Raw genomic sequence first — 22232 nt, 5'->3', positions numbered from 1 at the left:
TTCACCTGCTGTGAGCAGACAGGATCCAGGAGACAGAGACTGAACAGACTGCTGAAGAAGCTCAGTCCTGGACCCTGTGGAGGTGGAGGCTGGCTGAACTGGACAATAATGGACCTTTTTGCACTTTCTATACACTTTCTTACTTTTGTTTTCTTGATTGCTGCTATGACTTCAATTTCATTGTACTTGTTACAATGACAATAAACTTATATTCTATTCTCATTCCTTGCTAGGCGCTGACTAGAGACTGAACAGACTGCTGGGGAGGCTCAGTCCTGGACCCTGTGGAGGTGGAGACTGGCTGGGCTGGAGAGTGGTGGACGGGCTGTCGTCATCTATTTTCTTGTGGACCTTTTTGCACTTTCCATACACTTTCTTACTTTTGTTTGCTGAATTTCCCCTCGGGGATAAATAAAGTATTTTCTATTTCTATTTTCTATTCTATTCTATTCTATTCTATTCTATTCTATTCTATTCTATTCTATTCTATTCTATTCTACTTGTTTTTTGACCCTCTGAGCTTGTTGTTAGCAGCTTTACACATAGAAAATGTTGCCTTTTCAAATTGGCTTTAAATCTAGTATTGTATAGATTTTGTTGGATAAAAATAAAGAAGAAAGTAGGCAGGAGAATAAAAAAGGACTTTTCTTTAATGAAGTTTGACATGATATATGAAAAATAACTGTTTCCATAGTAACTACAGTAATGATAACACATTACACAGCTGATGAACAGACTGCTAATATCTGAAACTCTAAATGAGGCTGATTCTTTTCAGAAGGCAATCCTATAAATATGAAATAAACACTTATCAATGTTTCAATTCAGATCACAGATGTAAACACACGTATAAAAGATGAAACTCTAATGTACTGTAAAAATATGTACAACATATCTTGCTATCAAATTTGTTTTTTAATCAACTATGCTTGATATGTGGGTAAAAAGCTCTCACTCTTCACTACAGCGGAGATCAAATGCTGAATATGAGGCACAGTTATTAAAGACAAGGCATTACAAGTCCAAGATTAGGGAAGCATAGACCCTGTGTGGCCTTTAGGTTGTCACATGAAGCGTTGTCATGTTTGAGTTCCTGTCACAATATCTCACTCCAACAATGACTCATCTTTTTATCAAGCCACACTGACTCTGGCCGTGAAGATGAAGTAACTGTGAGTCAATAAAAAGAAAAAAATGAAGATGATCTGTTCAGAAAAATGTAAACAAAGCCTGGATTACTCTGTCATAAAGTAATAAATGGTAAAATCAGTTATTAACGGAACTATAAATTCTTTTAAGGACCAATCTGATGCTGTAGGTGACTGAAATCAGTTATATTTCTCAATTCATACGGAAACCGATAATGTTCGTTTGAAAAAACAACAACAACCCTTTCTTTTCTTGATTGATTTATCTCCATAATCACCAGAAAAGCTTCTCAAAAAAAATAAAATTCAGCCCCTTGGCTGCACTCAGTTGGTGTCCAGTGTATTTAACAAATGTTTAAATGGCTGGACTAACCGCATAACCAGCCTAAATGCATTTTCACTTATCCTCTAAGTGCGCAGTGTATGGTCAACTATGTATAATATCCACTGAATGTTTAAATCACGTGAACATCACGTAATATCTCACACCCAAACATAAATAACACTGAGTTCAACTTTAAAGCTAGCATGTTTGTTTCTCTACGGACCAAATCAGAGCTTTCACTGGGGTTTTGAAAACAGAAGATTTTTTTTTCCATCTCAAGTGAACTCATATGCTCCCTTTCATTTGAAAAAATAAAACAAAAAATACATGAATCCGATTCCAGTTCCTAAAATGTGTTAGTGAAGTGAAAAACCTTCAGACTGCGGTTTCAGGTGGGGCTCAGTTGACTGTGTTTGTGAGCGATATCTCAGGACTTAATGTGCAGACCAAACTGTTACAGGCGTAAAGGCTTGACAAAAAGGGTTTAACACAAATGCATGAAAATGGACACATGTGATGTCAGGAATTAAAGTAACATTTATGTCATGATGACAGAAATCCTTAGTTTTTCTACTCAAAATCTTTCTTGCCTAAAGAAGAAATACCCTGTAGGTACATTTGACGGATAACAACACAAAATATTTAACCACTATATGTACAGATCAACTGCTGCTACTGTCATTATGTATACGTGTGTATTTCTATATCTGATCCCTCTGCATAAGACACAGGGATTTACACCATAAACAGTTGTTTCTGTCTCCTTGCACAGATCAGGAAGCACAGGTAAGGTAGAAAAGATTGTGGGAGTGAAAAGTGATCAACTGTTCATTAAAAAGGAGGTAAGTCTTTGCTACAGCAGAGCAGACGTCACGTGAACTTTTCTTTCTCTAATCTTAGCTCCAGTTCATAAATAAAGTGTAACTTTGGAAGTATCCTGATAAGTGTAATGTGTCTTAAATAAACATACTCAGGATTGTTCAGTGCTGAGGTCACTGCTGTGAGGACCAAATGAAATCCAATCACTTTGGTCCACTTTTAATCTGAACTCAGACGTGGAGTCCGACATGTCCCTCTCATTCTTGGTGTCATATCACAACCTCCACGTCTCCTTTACTCCACATCCCAAAGACTCTCTTTAGCTCGGCATCGAGACAGAGCCAAAAAAAAAAAAAAAAGAAGTCCAGTCAGGGATGAAAACTTTCCCTCAGATCGCTATCATTAGCAACACTGACTGTGCATTGGCTTCAGCAAAGTAGGTCAAACACTCTGTTCAGACACTCTCGGTTGCTGTGGTGAGCTCTTCCTCTTCCAGGTATTGCACAATGTCAGGAGAGCAGGAAACTGTGAGATTGCTATAGCAGAATAAACCTTGTTTTTCACCAGCAGGTTGTCCGGCGTGTTAACAGTCCATTTGCCGGGTACTTAGATCAGTTGATATCAAAGCGGTATCAAAAATGTTTGTGTAGCTCATGTTAGAATACAAAAACAAACATGTAGGCACGCACACAACACAAAAATAACTGGGTTAAGTAACAATGCATCCAGAAGATGTTAATAAGCGTTGGCAACAAAAGAAAAAAGTACAAAATAATAAAACATAATCCTGTAATCCACCCTGTCAGAACGAAGGAACCTCCTCAAAGAGTGACGTAAAATCACTGATTCAGTCAAAATATTTTGATTCTAGTGAACAGAATATAAACCAAAGTCTCTTATTAATGAGTGAAAACAACACATCAGTGTTTACTTCTTGTTGATCCTGTGACTCTTTTTTTTCTTTCAGGGAAACTGACAAGAACCGTCTTGAAGATAACGTGACCGTTGAGAGCTCAGCATAGTGTTAAGTTGGCACAGATCGACTGGATTGTTCCAGCTGCTACATGTTCCTGGGTATGTTATATGACATGGTCAGCGGAGGTGCGCTGGGGAAGACGACAGGAGGAGGCGAGCTGATCTCAGGTGGGTACGGCTGGAGGCCCATCTGCTTGTTGTCATGCAGCTTGCGTACGATGATGCGGCAGAAGTCTTCGTTGTGACTGTTGTCCAGCAGCTGGCGAACCTTGGCTGTGCGAGTGGGCTGGTTCTTCACGAGTTCGTAATCCTCCTGCATCAGCAAGGAGCGAGCCAGCAGAGCGTCCAGGCTCTGATTCAGGCAGGCCTCGGTCATCTGGGAAACAATCTCCTCACGTCGCGTGGAGATCCACTGAGAGAGCAGACCTTGGGAGGGAGGAGAGTGTTGCTGGGGAGGAGTGTAATCTGCTGCGAGAGGAGAAAGGGAGGGATTATCAGGGCGTTAGGTTATAGACTCTGTAACTGGGGGTGGGTGTATAAGGGTAACTTAATACAAAACGATTGAATACAATACAAAATAATACAATACATTGATATACAGTACTATATGATAAAAGGATATAATAGGATGCCATCGGATACACTACTATACAAATCAACCCAACAGAATATGACACGATATTAAAGCTCCTTTCTGACAATAACTTCCTTTGCTCTTTTTCAAATATATCAATATTAATCTCTGCTTGAAAAATCGAAGCTAATTCATTTTTTTCAGTGTGCAGTCAATCGTCGAGTTTGTGACAACCTCCTTGCAGAGGTTATGAGCACTAAAAGAAAACAAAATGTTCATTATTGGTATTGGTATTATTGCTTACTGACATGTTGGGCTGTAATGGCTCCGCTCATTATGTCCGTTTATCATCGTCATCAGGCTAAATATGAACTGATTTTGACATGGTTTGCTTTATTTTGAAAGTCACTTTGTGTTTTTAGGTTGTTTCTGGTCACGACTTCTTGTCCCTCTTAATCTTCCCTGCTCTAAATTTATGCGTCACGGCTCTGCGGCCGTCAAAAACAGGCTGCGTATTACCTGCAACACGACAGACCAGCCCAGTTATAGACTCTGTTTTTGAGATTTTTTGACAATAAAGGCAGAAGAGAGACTGGTCTGTAATTTTCAACCTGGGCTGGGTTGAGATTGAGTTTCTTACACAGCGAGGTGACCTGAGCTTGTTTAAAAGCTGTGGGGAAGACCCCAGATTCCAAGGAGGAATTGACATTGTGTGTGACTGCTAGGGATGGGTACCTTTCACATTTGAAACAATACGGTACCGATGCCTGGTACCTGGCAATTGGTACCGGTACTCAGCTTTACCTTTTTGAGGTAAAAAATATCAATTTTCATATTCAATATGATCTCAATTTTTTCAATGTAACATATTTATTCTTCAGTTTCTAAAATTGCAATGCTCTGTTCATGCCCAGTATGGAAAATCATCTACCTTTTGGTTTTACTTGATCGGTACCAAGTACTTTTTGCTGAATTCAAAACCTATAAAAGTACCTAATTCGGTACCCATCCCTAGTGACTGTAGGTTTGATTAAGACTGTCTGCAGGATGCTGGTAGGTATATTGAGAGGAGAGGTTGTGGGTTTGGAGTTTAGGAGAAGTTTAGAAACCTCCTCCTCTTTTAGAGGAGCAAAAGAGCAGAGTGAGGCACTGGTAGCAGGTTGAGCTGGTCAGGCTCAGAGAATCAGTTGCTGATGTTTGCCACCTTCCCAGTGAAAATGGAGGAATACAAACTTTGCTGTTGAGTAGCTCTTTCTAGATTTTTTTCTTGTTTATTTGTATGAAAGTCCACTTATTGGAGCCTGAATAGGAGATATAAAATGTTGGTGCTACATACTGAAACAGGTTGATTAAAATCTTCATTTGAAAACCAATAAATCAATGAAACTTTGACATATAACATTTAGAGTAGCCTCTTTACTGTTTATTTTGTAGTTTTAGTTAATAGCTGCTCAGACTAAGCTGTGTAATTGTAATTTCATTGTCTTTGTTTTCACTGCTTGGGACGCTCCATCTCCTGCTTTTTTGAAACACCCCATCTCCTGATTCTTCAGTAAGCTTCCAGACTCTTCTGCCCAACTTCTAGGCCTCTGTCTCAATGTGGATTCCTGCAGCAGACAGAGGGGCGTGAAGAGTACCTTAGGGGGCTTTCTTTCTCAAGCATAAATGTTTGCTCTATGTTTCAGGTCTTTCTTCACTTTGACTGCTTGCGTGTTGACTGACCTTTTTCTTTGCAAAGGAAAATCAAACCTTGCTGGCTGGCAGAAGTCTTTATTTCATTCTTACCAGAAACAGGAAAATTTCCATAACAGCTGTTAGTAAGGACTTTAAACTAACTCATTAAGAGCTAATATTCATTTTATGCACCCTGCTTAAGCTGTCAGTACCTTGTTGCTGTGGTTTGAGGGTAAGGTTATTCAGCTGCGTTGAGAATTCAGAGACAGGCAGTCCTGGTTTGAGGGGAATGTTCAGACCCGTCACAACCTTTGCACTCTGGTAGCCGTTTAGATCGTTGACAGAGGGGTTGTCCTTCAGAGACTCTGGAGGCTCCAGGTTGTGGGCTAAAAACGAAGAGGGTAGTCCCTCTGTATCAGAAACAGAGGAAAGGATGAGTGAAAATTTTAATTCAAAATGACGGTGCCTCCTGCTCCCAGACCTGATCTTACCTCTGCTCCTAAAATCAAAGTTATGACATCATCTATATTTTTTTTCCTGCTACTCCATCTACAAGTATTATTATCATTTATGGAAGACATGAAACAGCAGGTCTGCTGTGACTACCTCTGGAGGGGGGAGCATTGCTGATGGTGAGGGCTCCTGGTAGAGAGATGTCAGTGTCCTGAGATGAACAGGAGCCTGAGCCTGAGGTGGAGCTCTCCTGTAACAGAGCAGACAGTGAAGATCCATATCAAAGACAGAAAGAAAAAAAGGAGTGTGACATTTACCGACTTTTCCACTACTGACCGGCCAGGGGCTGTGTCTGTCCTTCAGCATGTTCAGGGAACCTTCATCGCTCCTCTTCACACTTTCAGACTGAGCTGAACAACAGCCTGATCGACCCATCAGCTGTGGAGGAACAAAGACAGAGAGAAAGAGGTTAGGCTTCATGACAGAGATGATTAACAGGGAAGTAAAAACCTTTAATACACGAAATTAAGCTGCCTTTAGCGAAAATACACAGATCACTGAAAGAGAAAAAAAACCTAAAATATGTTAAATATCTTGCAGAGTGGAAGTATTCATAAATTTGACCACACAGGAGTTTAACACAGACGGCCTTAAGCGTTACATGAACAGAAACTTCCTCTTCTACATGAATGGCTGAATGTGACACGTCATGTAAAAGGGGTAAGAGTAGTCTCAACACGTGGGAGGGATACAGAAGTGCACAAGTGCATTTTTACATTTGAAATGTTAAGTTGCACTGTCATCAGTGGTGTCACAATGCACACGTACACACACTCAAAAAGAAAAGAGGAAGGATATGTGAAAGGGAAATAACACAGTGAAGTCACTGACCAGTCCTTCTTTTCTGGTCAAAGCACAATTGAAACAGTCATTTATTAAACAGTTTTTACTGTGAGCTTTGAGGTAGGTTATCTATTCATTCTGTACGGGGGATTCCTCTAAAATCAACGACACACTGAGACTGGTGTCATCACAAACCACAGAGACAAACAGGTCTGAACGTGGTGTAGCAAGGATTGGTTTCTGAGGGACAAAGTTTTCAGGAAAGAAAAACTGAAAGTGTAGGTTCACAGTTTTATTCCAGGTAATACACATGTTTACAGCTCTGATCTTCACTGTACAGTCCCAATAACACTAATAGCTGTTATTGGGACGAGTGTCCAGAAAAGGGAAACACCTACAGTCCGAGCTCTTTTCTGTGTCAATAAATTGATTCATTCAAAAAACTGAGACATGACAAGATTTTCTTTTTATCACTTATCTACAACAACAACAAGTTTTTTTTTTTTTTTTTTTTTTTTTGGGGGGGGGGGGGGGGGGGTCCTTCCCAAAAAATCTCAACTTTTGTCTGCTTTGTGCTGTTCATCAAACTGGTAATCAATGTCCTATTAGTAACACATATCAGATTTTTATTTTATTGGCAAAAAAGTAGCACTGCCACTGTTCTCATCCATTTTTGAGAATTATAGAGGAATTATCAGTCTACATCATCATAAAGATGCGCACGTATCTCGGCCACAGAAGCAGCGTTTAGCTCCATTCATTCAGACGAGTTAGCGTTTTTTAAAAGCTAAATTCAACCCGTTAGAAGCAACAAAGCGTACGGTTGTTCTGTGGACAGCTGTCAAAAACAATACTAAACAATAGAGGCAACTTCTGTCAAGTTTCGACCCTTACAGCGCAGGCGGTATTTCGGCGTTGATAGCGACCATGCTAACTGGTGACTTTCAGCCGACAGCAGCCGTGATTAACGGTCGAGAGTCACCAGTTAACAGGGTCACACTTTTACACTGATACACCAGCGATGTCTGCGTGTGTGAAATTAAATGTGTATTCTTTATCCAACCTCAGTCAACCAGGTTTGACTGAAAACAAGCAACAATAACGGCTGATGCTCAAAATACAGATTTGACTTTGCTTGTTAAATGAAAAAAACGGTTTGGGGCTGAGGTTCTCACCAAACATGGACTCAATATGGACAGTAAATAATGAGTGAACCTATAAATTATGATGAACAGAAACAGATTTTATGACCAAAGTAAAAATAAGGGAACATTATGAAACAATGTTTACATCCTGGTCTGTCACAGTCTGATAAGTGTCCTCAGATAATACAGTCGTGAGCATCGAGTGACAGTTGTGTTTCCTTTCTGAGTACACGTTGGTTTCTCTGATAAAAATGTCTGTCCACCTAATATCTGTCCACTTGCTGATCTCTTCTGTCCACTCACTGCTATTTCACAAACCAGGGAGCATTTTGTCGTCCGTCAAAGTGATGACATTAAGTAAAAAATGTTGTTGTTTTTTTTTGGTGGTTAACTTCTCCACATTGGTTGACAAACCATTATACTCTGCAGTGCTTCCGCACCCAAGTTGCATGCGCATCCGCCGTTGTTGATAAACAAATAATCCCTCAATACTTCCTTTCTTTTTCTGCTGAAAATCTCCGGAGTTAAGTCTCTTCCTTTTATTGACTTAAGTACATCATTGGTGCTAATATTCTGTCTTCTATTTGAAATCAGTTTTAATCCAGTCAGATAATTGTCAGACCTAGACATAACTAAAGTCTAAGTCCCCCCTTAACAACAAAGGTCACATTCCTCATGTCAAGGCATATCTCATAACTCTGGCACATTTCACCTCTGCACATGACGCCCAGGCAAAAACATTTGTATCTCCCTTAGGCTGATCCCGCCCTGCATCCAAGCACCAGCAGGAAAGCTGGAGCATCTCTAAGTCGCCCATCAATAAAATGTGTGGGAACTCGCAGACCACAGGGAGGAGGAAGACAAAGAGCAGGACCAGAAGCAAGAACAGAGTTTAGGGAGCTTGTTTACCAGCTTGTGTCAGTGCACTGCATGTGTGTAATCAGCCACAGGGAGACATGAAGGAAGCCACTCTCGTTTTTGCTTTGTGTTTTCCTTTGTGCGCTCTCTTTTTCACACACTTGGGATTTTAACTGCATATCCACCTGCTCACTCTTCATTATTCCTAACCTCGTCATCTACCGATCCACTCATTGGAAGTAAAACTTTCACCTTTTAAGCATATCCTTTAAAAAAAGACTCTAAACCAACCTTTGTCTTCTTTATCTCCAGCACAGCCTCCAGGAAGTCGATTTCATCAAATCTTCTTACCATGGGCTCCAGCTCGATTAAACACTCTGAAACGAAAAGTCAATGAATCACAGTTTGAGATTAAACCAAACATTCAAACATTATCAAGGGAGAAAAAAACATTTTTCATCATTTAATTCATGCGACTTTAGCCTGACCCAACTCTTTCAGCTGAGGTGTGGTCAAAGAATTTCCAATTTCACAAAGGGCTTATGAGTATTTTCTGTTAAAAACAGAAACCAACTGAACTGTTATATTTAAGCTCATAAAGTACAGCATTGATTAGAGTGTATTTACTACAATAACACAAAAAAGGTAATGTTCTGTCTGATACCAAAATGTGCTGTGTAATGTTTGTGTCAGTTCATTACTGTGTGAAAAATATAAAAAAGTGAAAAAAAAAGAAGCATTTTTTGGTGCACGTCATCATAAAAAACATCTCTAGCAGTTACAGTTTTGGTCAGAGAGATGAGCACTGTATAGGAATCCATGTCCTGTGGGTCAGGGTGGGTTTCTCCGTGTTTTTAAAAAAAGAAAAAAGAGTTTCGGTGGAGAAAGCTTTGAAAATTTTCCACAGTTTGTCAGGAGGCTGATTCTTAGTCACTTCTCTGACAGCGCATTATTTTCTCTCAGTGACAGAATTTGTGAGTCACTCAACATGAACAGGGGCGTCATTCCAAACTATGAGGTCAAGACACCGCTCGGTCATGAGTGAGGTTTGTAAGCTGTCAGAACTGACTCCCTGTTTGAACTTACTAAGGAAGGAAGGCCGCTCGTCTGGGTTGGCGGTCCAGCCGCAGGTCATTAAACTGATGAGAGTTTCTCTGCTTGGGATCTCAGCGGGCAGACTGGCCAGACTGGTGTCAGGACGCATCCCACGCAGCACACTGAACATGATCTGCATGGGGTTGGTCACATCTGCCCACACATACAGCACGAGCACACACAGAGATCAGAGATCGGAGATCGGTCAAGTAGCCACAACAAATCTCTGAGATTATGCAGAGTGTGGGAAAAAAAGGGAAAGTGACAGCTAGGAAACTGTGAACCAAAAAAAAGTTTCACCTTCAAAAGGAATCTGCCGGGACAGGACCTCCCACATAATTATGGCGTAGCTTTAAGGCAACATCGAGGAGAGAAACGAGAAAGTTAAAGTTACATCACTTCTTTGAACGGTGCTTTCCCTCAGAGCTCGGGGGTTTACAAGAAGCTGACTTAATGCAGAAATCCAACACCTACAGGATAAAATCTAATCTTTCTTAAACCTCCTGTTGTAATAGTTATCACTTCCTCATTCATAGATTCCTAAAATAAAACAACCTGACAGAACCCGCTCAGAGCACAAACCTCTGCACTGTGTGCTATGTTAATAATCTAACCATGCTGGGTCGTTGTGTTATCTCGCCAAATGGGAAAACTTCCTGAAAATGTTGGTAAATGCTTACTGAGCAAACACAAATTTTCAGAGACTGAAGTCATCAAAAGTTCATCCTTGAAAGACGACATTGCTCAATCACTTCACTGAACAGTCAAGCCTCCTCTACGTGAAACATTTCTGAGATAAATAACTGAAAGATGGTGGAATATATAATCTGCTGTCAAACCTGTAAAGTTTTTCAAGTACTTTTAGGATTTGGCGTATCACCTGTACATATCGTGCTTCACGTCAGCTCGGCGGCTCTTGGAGGGTTCGTACTTCTCAGGGGGCATGTAAATCACTGTGCCCCCCATTTCTGTGGGTTTGGATCCTGAACCTTTACTGACAGACAGCTGGCGCCACTTTGAGAGACCAAAGTCTGCAATCTGGATGGAAGCATGCAAAACCTCAGTGTTACTAAAGATTCACCAAAAACATAGTTTTTGTTCAAAGCTGTTTTTTAAATCAGAATTTTCCTGAATAAAATGTTGATGGAGAGATATCTGATGTGTGTTGTGGGAGACTTTTTGTATTCTTATTAGGGATGGGTACCTTTCACAGTTGAAACGATACGGCACTGATGCCCGTACCAGGAAATCAGTATGAGTTTTCAATGATACCAATTTTTGTTACTTTTTTGTGTTTATGTGGTAAAAAAAATCAACTTGTTTAAATATAAAATCTCAATTTTTTTCAGTTTAACATATTTTGTGTTCAATAAATAACCTTGCAATGTTGTGTTCATGTCAGGTATGGAAAACCACCTACTCTTCCACTCCCTCAGAGTCACAAGGATGTATTTAGGTACCTAAACATGGTACCTTTTGATTTTACATGAATCAGTACCTGATACTTTTGACTGAATTTGATCAGGTACCTATAAAAGCACCTGATTTGGTACCCATCCCTAATTCTTACCACAATAAAACAAACAAGAAAAACTTCAAATTTGAAAACCATTTTCCCTAAATCTCTTGGATAAGGTCTTAATAAATATTATCATAACAGTTGCTGCTGATTATTTTTTTCTCTGCTTTGGTAACTCTCGTAATTCTGTCAGCTGTCAGGTCCAGATTCAAACAAACAAACACACATGGATCCATAATGAAAGTATCAGAGCGCTCAGGGACTTCCTTCAACGTTTTCTTTCTCTTTCTTTACACCAACAGGTCATGCTTTCACTGACACACATACCTTCACATGAAATTCACCATCCAGCAAGATGTTCTGCGTCTTCAGATCGTGATGTAAGAGAGGAGGGTTCATGTTGTGGAGGAAGTTTACCCCTAGAGCGATCTCATACAGAATCCTCAGACGGAAAGGCCAGGCAAGCACAGGGTACATGTCTTTCTGTGGGCACACAGCGGACCAGGTTTACATGATTATTTACAGTATCAGCGATGTGTGTTAATGCACGTGTAGAGGGAGAGAGAGTGTTAAAATAAATGATTACACTTTACACTCAAAAGCATTCATGAGTGATTCACAAGACCAGGCAAAGCGGAAATCCCCAAAACTAGTTTTGTTTGCTTCCCTCACAGCTCAGCCTCTGGCAGTCTTCTGCTTGATTCAAAGTTTCATCTCAGACTCGGGAAATGTCCGAGTTTCACTTTTGCTAGTCACCACACAGACAGGAGCATGGTGGCGTGTTATTAAGGCGTCAGACAGATAAGGCTTGAGACGGATGTAGAGCAGTTTGCCAAAACAAACAAAGGCTTTTTCACTTCAGCGTATCTGGCAACAGAAGTGAAAAATCAAGAAAAGTGTATGGCGTTCTGTGTGTGTGTGTGACTGCGTCATAAAATCAACAGCAATAAATTATTCCTCGTAGCTTAAACTGTAATTCAAAGAAGCACTTTATGATTCTCTTTGTAAACTTGTGATTATTTCTTCTCTGAGTAAAGAGGACGGGATTAAGAAAGCCTTCAAGCCAAGAGAGCTGATATCTATTTAGCTCTTAAGCCACAGTAATTCTCTGACAAAGAGCCTCAGATTATGTTGTTAGTTTAAGGTCATTTCCTCACTGACCTGCTCTTGTGTTTTTTAAACAACCAGATGATGAATAAATACCTCATGGAGTAAGAGGTCCAGAGAGCCATTGCTCATAAACTCTGTGACGATGCAGAAGAACTCTGGCTCGTTGCAGATACCAAAGATCTGGATGATGTAGTTGAACCTGGCTTTGTGCAGCACCTCGGCCTCCTTCAGTAGACAGTTTCTCTCTCTGAAACACGAGCAGGTAAACCACAGAGTCAGTGTTTACTCTCAGACGGACAGAAATGTCACAGCAGGGCTGACATTTGCAGTGTTGCCGGTGTACACAGAATGACAGGGAGCAGAAATGAAACCATAACATGAGTATTCACCTAGATTCTTTGAGATATTCATCACAATGTAACACATAGGTTAATGACTTTATCTATACCACTAGAGTGTGTTTTAACCAAGGAAACACTCTGTCTAATTTTGTTAGTTTTTCAGTTTAAGTTGGTCAGAGTTACAGATTATATCTGTTTTACACAGCCTCTTACAGATGGAGTGCAGGATGTCTGCTCTTCATAAAGTTAAGAATCCCAAAGTTTTGTAGCTAAGTAAAAATCTGTGTAAAACCTGGATGAATAAGTTTCTGTTAAAGTCAACCACAGTGAAGCAGATTGATTATGTCACGTGGTGACAGATCAAGCGAGCTTGTGCAAATCAATGACTCCTGGGACACAACAATCAGCCTTTTAAGAGTCTGGGAGGAAAATCTGACAAGAAAATAGAGCAGCAGCTTCATGCTTGTATGACTTATTCACTTGAATTGGTTCATAAGTATGTGACAGAAACTGTCAGAGGTGATACAAGAAATATACAGTTTGGAGTACACTCACCATAGAGCATTGAAAAGTCATTCTGCACAATAATCACATAAAAAGAGTCAGTATCCAATATGTTTTCATGTCATATTAAGTCTACAATATCAACATGGGTTTTTAAAATCACATAAACCACAGTGAAGTGGTCTAATACTGTACAAACACATTTTTGAGACACATGTGAGTGCTCTGCTCAACTCTTCCTTATTTCACAGGGGAGTCCCAGTTCTCTCAAAATAAATAGAATCTCCAAAAGATGTTGATTGGTACTTTTATGACGCAGGTTGTGTGGATAGGAGTCATTAAAAAGAGAGACACCTGCAAGTGATGCAGTGATGAAACAACTCCTGGTGCTCTAACCATTTTGATATCTGGCCAAATGTACCTGTAATCTTTTGAGTGGATTAAAGGGTACAGAGATTAAAACTCTGTTTTTTTACAACAGAAAGGTGTTTGTGTCTGTAGGATAGAGACTTACTGCTGTACAACATTTCATCACACAAGCTCGATATAGAATACACTGAAGTGAGAACACAGAATTCATTCTGACACATGTCGTATGGCCAAGATTGATTTCAACAAGAAGTACCTGTCTCCAACAGGGGCATCGAGTTTCAGGCACTTGATGGCCACAGTGGTCCTCCAGTCTGAGTGCTGTGCCTTGAACACGGTGCCGAAGCCCCCTTTGCTCAGGTAGTACAGGTCCGTCAGCTTCTGGTAGGGGATCACAGGTAAGGTGCTGGTCAGACTGCCGATGTTCACACAGCCCATGGCCGCGGACGGCTCCATAGCAAATAGAGCCCTTTGCGGGAAGTCTCAGAGATTTATCAGCGGCTCAAAGCAGAACTGCCTCCTTTGGTAATGTTATGAGGAAGCACTCGCTCTTTTAGACGCATAACATCATGTCGTTGACTGCTAGGGTGATAAGCTAACGTTCAGTAGCAGGATGAAAGCGCCCCATAGACCTTTTTTTAGGTTTCCGGATGAAAATTTACTCAATTTAAATGTCCGATATTTCGCTCGTCTTTTTTATTCGCGATGTGTAATCAGAGTGTCCCTAACCGCCTCTTTCAGGCGGAGAAAAAGAGAAACAAAACAGCGGGGAGCTGCTGCGGAGCTGCGCTGTCATCTGGAAGGCAGGTGGGTTTGTTGTTGCTAATGACGACACGCTTCCGGGTTTTGCTACGAGATGCGTTCAATTTAGTGGGTTTCATGGCAATCGCAAAAAAATGACTTATTTTATTGTTCCAAAGCCTCCTCTACACATACGAGCTTCACTATTCCTCCTCACCTACTTTAATTACTACATTGGAGTATTATAAACGATTTTTGGTTAATATTTATATTTAGAGACCTTCTTTTTTACTTTGGTTCGAACTTTAAATCTAGTTTCAGTTTCATGGAGACGAGATAAACCTACGTACATGAACTCAACAGTTAATAAGAGGGTTTTTTTTTTAAACCAACATGATGGAATTCCCCAAACTCGTGAGCTTTCTTTCCACAGTTGACGTTGACATGTGTAGAAACATCTAAACCCTCTGGCCTTAAACCTGATATTTTGTGCTCATTTCACTTTCTTTTTGCCACCATTTAAGCTGTGTTAATTTTACTATGCTGAAATTTTCCAAGGATCTGTGTTATCGTTCCAATTTTAATTCTTCAACTTCAGCACCTGAAATTTATCAAAAAATCTACCATTCATTTCAAAAACTACCTCTCTTCATGAAAGTGCCCAAATGTGCCACATCTGCGCCCATTCAAACCACATGTTTTCATTCCTTGTTATTTGCAGTACAAAATCACAAGACTTGGATGAGTTTGCTTTTATTATGAAGCCAACACTTGAAAATTGTAGTTTCTAATGTATTTTACCAGCTCATGTGATTAATTCGTTTTTGACCAATTTCATTTTCAATACTGTTAGTTTTCAGTGTGGGCAAGTTTGATGTGGCTTTCTGCACCACAATGGAGAAAATCAATGGCATAATTTAGGTGATTTCTGATGGATGCCCCTGAGCATACACACACACACACACACACACACACACACACACACACACACACACACACACACACACACACACACACAAAATGTCATTGAAATACACAAGTTAATGTTCTCTTCCTTTTACTCTCTAATATATATACATATATATCATTTTTTATGCCTCTCACTAAGCAGCAACAACCAGTTCCTAAGAAATAAAGCTGATTCAGAAGTGCTTAAAACTTCAGTTTTCCCAGTGTCCCCACTGCTTTGGGCTGGTGGGAGACAATCTACACACACTGTCAGAATCCCACCTTACTGCAAACACCAATGTGTTTTTAGTATCCAGAGTGCAACACACTCACTGTAAACCAGCTTACCACTGTGACAAACAGGGTGTCACCTAATCAGTCGACACGTTTCAGTTACTGCCTACGTGGGACACACACTGCCTCTGTGTGTTTATGATGACACGCTGCCTGTCTGTGTGTTTCTGATGATCGAGCACGTTGGTCCCTGCACGGCTCACACAGGACACACACCTGCAGCACAGAACAGGCTGCTGTGAGCAGGCAACTAAACTCCCTTTTTTCCTGTGGTCACATGAATCAACTTTCTAATCACAATCCTTCCCCCACAGATGGCTGCCCCCTTTGTTCCAGTCTCCTTTATTGTGGATCAGTCTGGAACTTGCAGATCCCAGGCCAGGAGGAGGTGTGGACACCCTCCTTCAGAAAGTTCCTCCTCTGTGACCGTCAACAGACTCTGGAGTAAAATCTCAACTTACCTCAGGAGACCCAGGAAAGACATGCTGGATGGAGCGTCTACAGTGCTGGAAGGGGAAGGAAGCGTCGGGGACAGCTGGGTGGAAAGACCCACCACTCCCACTCTGCTGGGATATGAGATCCTGGAGGAGAGGGCCAAATTCACAGTGAGGATTTAAAAGTTTCAAAATCAAAGAAGCAATAACATAGCATTAAAAGACAAAGTAAAGTAAAGAAAAATCTAAACTGACAGGTTTCTTATATTGTGTGAAACATCTGAGTTGTAGTTTGCAAAACAGCAAACAGTGCTTACAAGAAGATTTGAAAGCATGTGGACTTTGGCTGTGCTCTTGTTATGTCACATTAGCAGCATATGACTCCCTCTTAACAAGAGGCTGTGTGTGTGTCTGTGTGGGTGTGTGTGCATGCATGCATGTGTGTGTAACTAAATAATGACTGACAGACTAGTAAATTCATTCCTTGTCAAAAGTGTGTGCATGTCACAACAAAAGCTGCTCTTAATATTCTCCCCTTTCAAGGTTTTGATATTTACCATCTGACTATTTCTGTTGTTTGTGTGTCTGTGTTTTTTGAACTTTCAGGTTTATAAGATCCATGTGACGACTGCTGAAGGAGAAAGCTGGGTGATCTTCAGAAGGTACACCGACTTCTGCCGGCTCAATGATAAGGTGATCATTACATTATGTCATCGCTCTTTTTCCACATTTCTTGAGAAGTTTTCATGATGGGATAAAAGTCATAAAACCATGTTTTAGTTTTATTATTTTTATCTATTTAAACAATATTGAAAATATCTGAAGGTTGGATTTGTGAAAAATAAGTGTGTAAATGAGAACAAACATTTGTAAAAGTCTAAAGAAGAGTGGCTAGTTAATGGTTAGAAAATGAGTGAAATGCCGTTGCAGAGCTGCCAATCATACAGTACACTTAAAGAGGTGGTAATCTTCTTTCCCGTATTTTAAAAATGTCTTAAAGCAACATTAAAAAAGCCCTCAGAGAGCAGACCTACACCAAGCATTGAGTGATTGTCACCAACACTTAAGTCCTACTTTAATGCTTTACTCCCTTTCAGCAGACTGTCTGCTACAATTTGGTGTTAGTTGCAGGTTTGTATGATAATTTGTTTCCTGACAGTGTTGAAAATTATGATGACCCAGCACATATTTCATATTCTGGATCTTAGTATCCAGAATATTTCCAGGATCTAGATCAAACTTTTACATCTGTCAGAAATTATGGTGACCTTGTCTTGTATTGTTTTGCAAAGCAATCCGACCATTCATGGTGGCGTTATATACACATATGGTGAAAACAGCACTATCTCACAATGATACAGAATCCGGTGATCTGGATCACCTCCAAGATTTAATCACTTCTTCCTGATCCCATTTTGAACATTCCCTTAAAATTTCTTCAAGATCCATTTGTCACTTCTTGAGTTAAGTTGTCCACAGACAAACAGACAAACTCTCCCAAAAACACAACCTCCTTGGTGGAGCTAACAAACATGCAGATTTAAAAACGGCCACATATTCATTTGTTGTAGAAATTCCTGAACTTGTCTGTGAACTGTTAAAGTCAGTCTGTCCTAAATATAGCATGAGATCTTCACAAGATTTGATGATGTCATAACATAGAAATAACTTAACCGGTTCACAACACTTTGGGGGTGGGCCTTAAACACAGAGGTCTGCCCACAGCTCTGCTCTCACAAAGGCCTCCAGAAGGCCGGCCAATCAGAGGGAAGGGGGTTAGTGGAGCAGTGAACCTTAAAGAGACAGCAGCTATAATGATTCAGGCAGAAGCTGAAATAAAAGTTTTCTAAAACAAGTATGAGGAAAGTATGTTTTTTATTTTTTATTTTTTATTTTTTTTTAATGAAAACTAAAGCTACTACACAGCTACCAGTAGGACAGTTTAGATCAGGCATGGGCAAACTACGGCCCAGGGGCCACATGTGGTCCGTTGAATGTTTTAATCCGGCCCGCCGAACTTGAAAAAATTAAATGAATAAACCTTGTTAATGTTTTATTTCCCCTGCAATTCAGATGTTTTCCCACTAAATTGGCGCACTGTAGATACATTGGCTTTGTTGAGGTGAAGCGTAGGCCTATTACTCCACGTTTGCACTTTACCCTCTGACCCATCAGCCCTTCTGTAAAGATGAACGGACCTAAGAAAAGGAAAGTGGACAAAACAAAACTCATTGAAACACATGGAAGTGCGCATATGCACGCAGATAAGATGGAGTAGATCGTCAGCGATCTGTTACTTATAAAAAAAAAGAAGCTCAGGACTATGTCTGTATAAACCTTCAATGTGAGTTATTTGTCTAATTTTTAAATAGAGACGTTCACATTTAATATCAAAATATCACACAAACAATTTGACACAATCTTTTATTATTTTTTGTTTTTTTTTCATTTTTAAAACCAGGACAGAAAAAAAGTGTTTTTCTGTTTTTCTGTAATTCCATTTTTCCGTTTTTCTGTTTTGGTTTTAAAGCAGAAAAACAAATGAACAAGTCCATTTTTTCGTTTTTTTGAAATTTTGTTTTGAAACAGAATAACGAAAGAACGAACCATACACATTATAATTCCATTCTCTCATATTCTAATTTTAATTTCAAAACAAAATCAAAATCTGATTTTTGATTTGAAAAAGAAAAATTGAATAAAAAGTTATCTGTTTTCCGATTTTAGATTCTAAAACGAATATGGAATGAACGCATGATACCCTGATAGTTACCAAAGCACTCCATCCATCTGCTCCTGGTCCGGCCCCTTTGTCAAATGTTGGAACTCATCGTGGCCCACAAATCAAAAAGTTTGCCCACCCCTGGTTTAAATCCTTTGAAAAGCACAACACCCCCTCTTTACAGCGTTATTCATTGAGTCTAACAAAGTGCATTTTTGAGGTAGGCAATAATAGGTAAATGTGGAAAAAAAAAAAAAAAAAAAGAGCATAGCGCCTGTATATGCAAGCCATGAAATCAAGCTTGGCCCACAGGATATCAGCTGCTTTAAAAACACCAGCCCCTGTCAGCTGACAGCCCAGCTGATCACAGCAACACATCCAATTGGCCTACTCTCTGCTCCTGACAGACCTCTCACCTGTGCTGGAAAAAAGAGAGGGAAGGTGTGCTCTCCCCACCTCAGGCTTTGTCATTCTACATCGGCACATGGCAGGACAGGGAGCTCTCAGAACTGAGCCATAACAATGTCTTTAGTGAGCCTGTTAAATTAGTGAAACTAGGGAGACATCCAGATAAATGTGAGATACTTAGTGCAGTTTTTTGCTGGAAATGCTTTTTTTAACCATAAATACCAGAGAGGTAGGATGTGAAGACTGCTTCTTTCAAACATTGTTACAAACTTTTCAATATGGCAGACACAGAGAATCTGGAATAATTCAGGAGCCAACACCAGAAATACCAGGAATATGTATGCATATAATAACTGAGCTTGTGAGCTTTTTTTGTTATTTCTTATCATACATGTAGAGTCATTTGGAAGATTTTTCTCGTCTTGCATATTGAGAATACTTCAAAATAGTTAAATTCTTAGTGTTTGCAGACTCTCTCACTCTCAGTATCAGGCGTTTGAGGATTGTGCACATGCTTTTCGGGCAGCAAGGGATTTTTTTTTCTTCTTTTATCTCCTCTTCCCTAACCCGTTCCTTAACCATTGGTTTTAGCTGAAGGAGCTGTATCCCTGCTCTAATCTGGCTCTGCCTCCTAAGCGCTGGTTCAAAGACAACTATAATGAGGAGTTTTTGGAGGAGAGGCTGAGCGGGCTGCAGATGTTTCTGCAGAGCTTAACGTTTCACAAAGAAGTCATCAAGAGGTTTGTGTTGTGGTAAGAAGTTTGAATTCTTCAGATCACAAACTCAATTTTGTTTGATTTGGAGTTTTTCTTTTTACTGTCTGCCTTTTAGTGAAGCAGTCAGACGCTTCCTGTGCTTGGTTGACCCACCTGATCCTTTCGATAGTCTGGTGGAAAGCAGGGTAAGCTCTTTACAGAAATATTGACTCAAAGGCTGAAAGCTCAGATGACTGACTGCTGTTGTGACTCCAGGCTTTCTGTGAAACTCTGGAGGAGACAAATCATCGTCTTCAGAGGGAACTCCTGGATAATCAGAAGGAAGTTGATGCTTTGAAGAGGGTCCTGGAGGAGAAGGAAAACCACATCAGCCTCCTGGTGGAGAAAGCAAAGTAGAGATGTTTGTTTTTCACAAAGAAAACTAAGGCATCACATGCACTTCACACCATGCTGAAATGATTTTCATCCACACAGATCTCTGGCGCTTTCTCCTGACAGCTTGGAGAGTCATTGCCAGCCAGCAGAGATGGCACCAACAGAGAAAAACACAAGCAACGAAGGAGACATCATCAGGAATGGATCTGAGGAGGAACACATGAATGATGACAGAAGAATCTCTATAGCTGAGGTTGTCGAGGAATCAAACCAAGAAACAAGCTCCTATATTTACCCTTTATGTTACTGGTACTGAATTTAAAACACGCAGGCTTTGGTCTGACATGAGATGCATTTTGTGGGTTACAGTCTCTCATACTAGTTTAGGTCAGGAAACTTTATGAAGTGAAGTAGTCATCTGATACTTCCCTACTCAAAAAGTCACACTGTTTCAGAATTTAGGTCAAAAAATCAAAAATCTCTATTTTCCTGTGAAGAACTCAGTTAGTGTTGTCTCTATCAGTGGGAATTTCATGTCCTTTCTCTTAACTGTCAAATAAATCACTAAGCATGATTGCCTTCTGCGGAGTAAGTGTCATACATTGTCAAGTTCTCCTTGTTTTTTATTTTGTTATTTCCAGTTTAATTTGTAATTTTTTTTAACCTTTTGTTTCTGGTCTTGATTTTCTTTGAGGAGGCTGGGGTAAGGGGTGAAGGGGGCTTCAGACTTTTTTTTAACTCTCCAAAAAAAAGCAGAGTTTACTTTCTCGTGATAGGGTTACTCTGTGTGCACTGATTTTATCCAAAGACAAAAAAACAAAAAGACATTGTGCAGGTTACTCTGATCAGTCAGACCATAATATGTCTTGCTTTCCTTTTTTTTTTCGTTTCATAGATATGAGTCGCAGTCACGTGAAGTTAAGTTGAGATATCAAGTAAAACTGTGATAATTTAGGACAAACTGGAACCAGATGCAGGAAAATAAAAACAAGGGCAAAAAGCCATCTAGGAGAAAAGCTCTTTAAGTCGAGGAGTCAGATTGCAAAGGCAGATAACTTCACAAAGAGCTAATGGGAACTGCATGATGTTAGAAAAGTATGTTTCTGTTAGACGTTTGATGCTATCTCCACCTACGACCAGAAGGTGGCAGTGTGCCAGTGGCTTTATGCTGTGAAGCACCTTAAGTGAGGAATGTGAGGAACTTGATGTTCTTTTCCCATAATTTACATGTAGACACACACACACACACACACACAAGAGATAATGGGATAATGGGATAATGGTCTCCTATCAACAAAAACAACACTTTTGAGACGTACATGTATTGTGTGTGTGTGTGTGTGTGTGTGTGTGTGTGTGTGTGTGTGTGTGTGTGTGTGTGTGTGTGTGTGTGTGTGTGTGTGTGTGTGTGTGTGTGTGAATAATACAGCCTATTCCTGAAAGTCTTGTCATCAAAATAAAACACTAACCTAATTTGAATTTACTTCAAAGACAGATGAAAATCAAAGCTGCACAGAGTCGAAGGTCTGGAACCATCCACCCCAAAAAATTTGAAAAATAAATACCTTTTTAGAAATCATTTGCTTTGCATAAAAACATCAAATAAATAGACAAAAGTCTTACCAGGCTCAGAGTTCTGAAGTCAAAAACATGATGTGATGGGTAATAAACTACAAATGGAAACAAAATACTATGGATAAACACTGAATTATTCATGAGAGGAAGATAAGATCTTACATCTGTTTTAGTAGTATTCTAAATGAGTTTTGATCATAAATCTGGGGACTCTTCTGTGATGATTATCTGAGCAGAATCTGATCAAACCAGCATAAAAGCCACTGT

The 22232-nt window shown here is 39.9% G+C and overlaps 2 protein-coding genes across 4 annotated transcripts; one reads left to right on the top strand and one right to left on the bottom strand.

Moving 5' to 3' along the window:
• Window positions 1-649: 649 nt before the first annotated feature.
• Window positions 650-14208, bottom strand: ripk2 (receptor-interacting serine-threonine kinase 2). Of its 2 annotated transcripts, none has more exons than XM_074689054.1 (11): window positions 14009-14208; window positions 12632-12785; window positions 11756-11911; window positions 10790-10947; window positions 10210-10259; window positions 9901-10062; window positions 9106-9191; window positions 6305-6406; window positions 6122-6218; window positions 5728-5925; window positions 650-3732 (listed from the first exon to the last, which is right to left on the bottom strand). In XM_074689054.1, the coding sequence occupies exons 1-11, from the start codon at window positions 14206-14208 to the stop codon at window positions 3353-3355; spliced, it is 1743 nt and encodes a 580-aa protein (XP_074545155.1). In that variant the 3' UTR covers window positions 650-3352. The 2 variants fall into 2 exon arrangements, with proteins under 2 accessions (XP_074545155.1, XP_074545154.1); XM_074689053.1 differs by having other exon boundaries at window positions 651-3735.
• Window positions 14209-14438: 230 nt separating this feature from the next.
• LOC141804572 (sorting nexin-16-like) lies at window positions 14439-20949 on the top strand. Of its 2 annotated transcripts, none has more exons than XM_074689056.1 (7): window positions 14439-14559; window positions 16050-16340; window positions 16776-16862; window positions 19891-20039; window positions 20131-20200; window positions 20271-20407; window positions 20490-20949. In XM_074689056.1, exons 1-7 carry the CDS (start codon window positions 14458-14460, stop codon window positions 20704-20706), a joined length of 1053 nt encoding a protein of 350 aa, XP_074545157.1. In that variant the 5' UTR covers window positions 14439-14457; the 3' UTR covers window positions 20707-20949. The 2 variants fall into 2 exon arrangements, with proteins under 2 accessions (XP_074545157.1, XP_074545156.1); XM_074689055.1 differs by having other exon boundaries at window positions 19891-20051.
• The last annotated feature ends 1283 nt before the right edge of the window (window positions 20950-22232 follow it).

Source organism: Halichoeres trimaculatus, unplaced genomic scaffold (genome assembly GCF_033239565.1).
Source record: "Halichoeres trimaculatus isolate MK-OKI-2021-1 unplaced genomic scaffold, fHalTri1.1 fHalTri1_scaffold_15, whole genome shotgun sequence".
NCBI classification, from domain to species: Eukaryota; Metazoa; Chordata; class Actinopteri; order Labriformes; family Labridae; genus Halichoeres; species Halichoeres trimaculatus.
The sequence above is the reverse complement of the archived record's forward strand: the minus strand, read 5'-3'. Positions and strand labels throughout refer to the sequence as shown.